This window comes from Triticum dicoccoides, chromosome 1B, assembly GCF_002162155.2.
Source record: "Triticum dicoccoides isolate Atlit2015 ecotype Zavitan chromosome 1B, WEW_v2.0, whole genome shotgun sequence".
Lineage (NCBI taxonomy): Eukaryota > Viridiplantae > Streptophyta > Magnoliopsida > Poales > Poaceae > Triticum > Triticum dicoccoides.
The window spans coordinates 7587617-7593409 of NC_041381.1; the positions used below are offsets into that span (position 1 = coordinate 7587617).

Here is a 5793-nt window from a genome sequence, read left to right on the forward strand (position 1 = left end):
AAAAAAATGACCCGAACAGAAACCTTAAACGTGCCCGGCCCTTAAAAAAATTTGAGGGGCGCTGTAAATTCCCCCCTCCGACCCGCGAAAACCCAACCCCCTCCCCCCCAGCCCCGTCAGTGCCCTATATCCCGTGAAAGCGGTTGGCGGGAGGGACATTTCAGCGTGCACGCTCCCCACATCCCCTTCCGGCAGCCACCCACCACCGTCGTCGTCGGGCCACACTACGCCCGTGTCCACTCGCACGCACCTCGGATCCGCCGAGCCGAACCGCCCCCGGATCGCCGGCGCCGAGTCACGGGCCACCCCGGATTCGCCGAGCCATCTCCGGTGAGCTCTTTTCTACCCCTTGTAGCTCGACCACATGTGAAATTTCGTTGATGCGAGCTCGGATGCGGTTTTTTGTAGATGAATTTGAGTCATTGTGAGCAATTTCTCCTCGAGGATTCGTCCTCGTCCGACGACTCGGATGTGGAATGCTGCTCAAATGCCATCGGCAGCAAATGGTGGTGGCTGTCCTAGCCGTGAAAGAGGTTGAGGATCGAAACCTCAAGAGACGGCGAGGATCGGCCATCGGTCGTCTTTGTATCCCTCGCAACCACCATCTCGGAAACATAATGTTGATGCAAGATTACTTCGCGGACAATCCTACCTATCCGTCGCGCTCTTTCGGAGAAGGTATCGACTGTGCCGATCCCTCTTCGTAAAAAGTGTATAAGCTTGCGAGGCCAATTCTCGGGGTTTTACTCAAAGGAGAAATGTGGCGGGGCTTGTTGGGTTTTAATTAGCACATATCAAAAAATCTCCGCAGCTATGCGGGCGATTGCATATGGCATTCCGGCTGACTATGCCGACGAGTATCTTCGCATTGGCGAAGATACTACAGTTGAGTCAATGCGTAGATTCGCCAAAGTGATCATCCGCCTCTTTCGTCCTGTCTATCTTCGTGCACCCAAAGCTGAAGACACACAAAAAATTGATGGCAGCAAATGAGAAGCGAGGTTGGCCCGGCATGCTAGGAAGCGTTGATTGCATGCATTGGACTTGGAAAAACTGCGCGATGGCATGGCACAGACAGTATTGTGGCAAGTCCCGTGATGCAACAATTGTGTTAGAGGCCGTAGCATCCGATGATTTCGTATTTTTGGTATTGCCGGGTACTCTCAATGATATCAATGTGTCGCAACGATCTCATTAATTTGTATGCTAGAGTTGCTAGGGGTGATGCTCATGCTTGCAACTTCATGGTAACTGGGCATGAGTACACAGAGCGATACTATCTTGCAGATGGTACTTATCCTTTTTGGTGTACATTTATCAAGAGCATCAAAAAGCCAAAACTAAGAAACATATTGAATTTGCAAAGGTACAAGAGGTTGCCTGAAAAGATATTGAATGAGCCTTCGGGGTTCTGCAATCTAGAGGGGAATTTGAAACAGAAGATTGCAAGCGTCCAACAACAACAAGAAGAAGCTTATCCGTGTAGCAAAGGGAGTAGTACGCATGTGGAATATTCTTCTCATTGCATTTGAATTTTCTTAGCCATCCTAGATCGGAATAAATAATTACTAGATAAAATTTATATATCTCGTTAGCTGCGAGCAGGACGCTCGCCTTGCCTACAACCTACTTGTTGTGTCTGGCCTATTAATCACGCTGCTTCTCTCCCACTATGTAATACTAGTATGAAAGGGTTTGCTGTTTTTTAATTTATTTTAGTACTATTATTTTCCAAAAAAATAAAATATGCATTTGGAAAGTTATTAAATTAATAAATAGATTTTGCATGCACTAAAGTATTAATCATGTATTGAGGAAATGTTCATCGCATTAAAAAATGTCAGCATGTTTTCAAAAAGATCAACATGTATTAAAAATATGTATGCGATATTTAAAAATGTTAATTTAGTACTAAATAAATTCAAATTGTATAAAAAATGTTTATTGTATATTTGAAAATATTCATCACGTAATAAAAAATGTGTGTTCAACAATATTTGTGTGTATTAATAAATGTTCATCATGTCTTTAAAAAAACAAATCAAACATAAAAAGAATATTGTACATCTAAAACTATTTGTCATGCATTAAAAAAATCATCATGTACCTAAAATTGTGCTTAGCGAAGAACGAGAGGGAAAGAACAAGAGAGATGTAAAATTATGATAAAAACTAGATGGGTTTTACTATTGTGTTTTGTTGTCTCAATCGGCCGTCACCATGTATATATATAAGAGGCGGCAAGACTTATTAGGGAATGTAGTAATTTCAAAAAAATTCTATGCACACGCAAGATCATGGTGATGCATACCAACGAGAGGGGAGAGAGTTGTCCACGTACCCTCGTAGACCGAAAGCGGTGGCGAGCCGCTGATGCAGCCTGTTGATAACTCGATATACTCTTCAGCAGCCACATCAAAACAATATGTCACTTCAGAGAAAGTCGGGGATGTTTGTTCGGGCTTCTAATGCAAATGGAGCCAGAGTGCCTTTCCCTGTTGATCTAAAAAAGAAAAACAGAACAATATGTCATTAGAAATTTGAAAAACAATTTACCACTCGAACAATTCTGCAAGTAGAAGAATAATATTGAAAGTACTCAAAAAAAAAAGTACATCTTCTATGCCATGTTGAAAGACCAATCTCATAACTCACAAAAAGTATTGGACTCTATATGATGGCGAAAACAACGAGTCGGGTCGATCAGAAAGGTGCTAATTAAGTACTGCGTGAATGTGATTAACACGCTGGCAGGAGAATTTGCAACACAAGATTGCAGTGTTGCAACAGAAATCTAACAAAGGGGGCAGCAACACGTATACGTGGAATATTCTTCTTCCTGTCCTTGAATTTTCTCGGGTGCCCTATAGATTTGAATAGATTATATTATTACCTGGTGTGCGCGTGCGTAGAAGCACGGTGACCCACACACGGACGCAAAGAGGCTGCCAGCTACATCTTTCTAGCGTGCGTGTTGTGTAACCTTCCTTCCTGACGATGGATCAAGTCAAGTCCCCTATACGCATGAGTTGAGCTAGCTAGTAATACTATTAAGTACCACGATCGTAAGCACTACTCCTCCCTATGTAAACAAATACTCCCTCTGTTTCTGAATACAAGTCCTTTTAGAGATTTCAATAGAGAGTGCATACAGATGTGTATAAACACGTTTTAGAGTGTAGATTCACTCATTTTGCTCCGTACGCAGTCTGCATTGAAATGTCTAAATTAATAGACGTATACAAGACAGGAGTATTTGGGAACGGATGGAGTACAAAAGAAGAACTAGTCCATTTGATGGGAAGAAGAGAGGAAGAGAAAATGAAATGGGCTCTTGGTAGGTAGTGACTTGCCAAGGTGGATAATGTTGTTGCATGCCATCAACATGAGAGAGAGTTGGTTGAGACCTTGAGGTAACTATAACTTGCATGCCCTGCCTTCCTTTTTGAGCTAGGAGCAAGATTGCTTCCACTGTTGGAAGTCCCCAAGCACAAAACTCATGCACCCTACGTCCACCCCAAGCAACCCCTCTCCTCTCCTCTCCTCTCCTCCCCATGGAGGAGTTCAACCACAAGAAATATTCTTCTTCTTCCCTCTCAGCTCAGCTCTCTAGCTAGCTTACCATGCATGCGTGCTCCCGCCATTGATCGTCCAAGCTTATATATACCGCAGGCTCCTCCCACAAGACAAGCATCGTCCCTTCTCCCATCCTTCCTCTCCTCCATTGATCCATTCCTTCAAGCAAGAAACAAGGAAACAGACAGAGCTCACCAAGAAACCTCCACCAATGGCGGCCACCAAGAAGAGGGAGATGGTGTTCTTCGACGTGGAGGCGTCGACCCCGTCCGGCGAGTGCCGCCTGCTGGAGTTCGCCGCCATCCTCGTCTGCCCGCGCCGCCTCGTCGAGGTCTCCAGCTACTCCACCCTCATCCGCCCGGACGACGCCGGAGCCGACGGCAGCAGCTTCCCCTCCTCGGCCCCATCGTTCGAGGACGTCTTCCCGGACATCTTCGAGCTGCTGGACGGCCGCGTGTGGGCGGGCCACGGCGTCCGGCGCTCCGCCTCCCCGCGCGTGCGCGAGGCCTTCGCCGCCTTCGGCCTGCCCGCGCCGGAGCCCGTGGGCGTCGTCGACTCGCTCGACGTGCTCCTCGCGCAGGGCAGCTTCGGGCGGGCCGGCGCCGGGGACGACGGCCAGGAGGAGGACGAGGAGGCGGCGGCGGCGGCCCTGGCGGAGCACTTCGGGATCGGCGCGCGGCGGGCGCGCGGGCTCCGGTGCCTCGACGGCGCGCGCGTGAGTCTCGAGGTGCTCAAGCACTGCGCCGGCGTGCTGCTGCTCGAGTCCAGCCTCCGCGGCGACGTGCCCGCCGGCGCCGCGCGCAGGAGCACGCCCGCGGCGACTCCCGCGAAGCCCGACGGCAACAACAACACGTTGGAGAAGGCGTTTGCCCGCGCGGCGGCCGGGGCGACGACGCCGGCGAAGGCGGCCACCGCTCCTACTACTCCGCCTCCTGCTGCTGCTTCTCCGGCGGCTGTCCAGAAGGTGAAGACGAGCACGGGGAAGAGGGACAGCACGGGGAAGGTGGTGGTGGTGAATAAGGGAGCGACGGCCACCACCGTGACCACAACTACGGCCACCGGCGGTCGCCGTGTGCGGCCACCCGCGCCGCCGTTCAGCATGATCCTGAGGCACTCGAGGGCCGTCATCAGATGAGATGGTGATGATGATCCAATAAATCATCTCATCTCACCACTGAATATTGCACAGCTTAATTGTAGTTCTGATCCAAATTCATTCATATTTGCATTCCTTCATTCATTTGTAAATTGTACATCATAGTTAACCTTGACTCAGGTTTAGTTTGACAGCAATGTCTATTGTGACCATCAGCATTATCATATTGTAAAAACACAGTTCATTTCATTTTATTTGTAAATAAATGCAAGTTGTAACAAACAATTGTTGTACAAAAGAGGCCCTCATTTGCCTCAGCTATGAATAAAAATTCATGATTCATTTCTGGGTTTCTTGTTTTTGTTCTGTCAGAGTGGTTTGATCAGGCTATTCACATGGATTGTATCTACTTGGATAGTTTATTTTATGGCCAGCACTGGGCGCACTGAAAGTTTCGGCCCGTCCACCTCCAGCCGCCCGATCTAGCCGCGCGAGGCCGTCCGATCACAGCTTCTCTTCTACCTTTTTCTTACCTTATCCTCTCCTCCAGCACACACAGAGAGAAGCGCCAGGGCCGCCATGGATGCGCGACCACGAAGCACCGCCGGCTCGCACTAACCGCCGCGCTATCGCAACCGCATGCCTCGCCGTCGCCGTCGCCGCTCGCCGGTTGGAGCACTGGTCGCCGCCCCAGTTCGCTAACCAGGTCGCCGCCCTCCCCCCTCCCACCGACCGCCGTTCGAGCAGCCCCGACGACCTTGCGGCGCGCTTCGCCGCGGTGGCCGTCGCAGTTCGCCGCGGTGACCTGTCACGACTCTAAAAAAAGCTTCGGTTGTTGCAGCTTTGGAATTGCTGGTTCCAGCAAAATTAAAAACTGGTTGAAGCAAAATTTCTTTCCGGTTGTATCAAAAATTGATTTGCATCTCTGGAAAAACATAGGCTCCAGTAAAAAAATCCAAAGGTTCCAGCAAAAAAAGATGCTGGTTGAAGCAAAATTGCTTGTCGGTAGTACCAAAAATTGCTTGCCGATCCCATCAAAGAAGAAAGCCATTGCCGCCATGGACAAACACCGCCATGGGTGAATGAATGTAGCAAAAAATGAAAGGGTTGTAGCAAAACAA

General features: G+C 48.9%; 1 protein-coding gene across 1 annotated transcript; it reads left to right on the forward strand.

The window, feature by feature from the left end:
• The first annotated feature begins 3524 nt into the window (after positions 1–3524).
• Positions 3525–5024, forward strand: LOC119315039 (protein NEN4-like). Its single transcript, XM_037589707.1, has one exon. It carries the CDS (start codon positions 3788–3790, stop codon positions 4709–4711), a length of 924 nt encoding a protein of 307 aa, XP_037445604.1. The 5' UTR covers positions 3525–3787; the 3' UTR covers positions 4712–5024.
• The last annotated feature ends 769 nt before the right edge of the window (positions 5025–5793 follow it).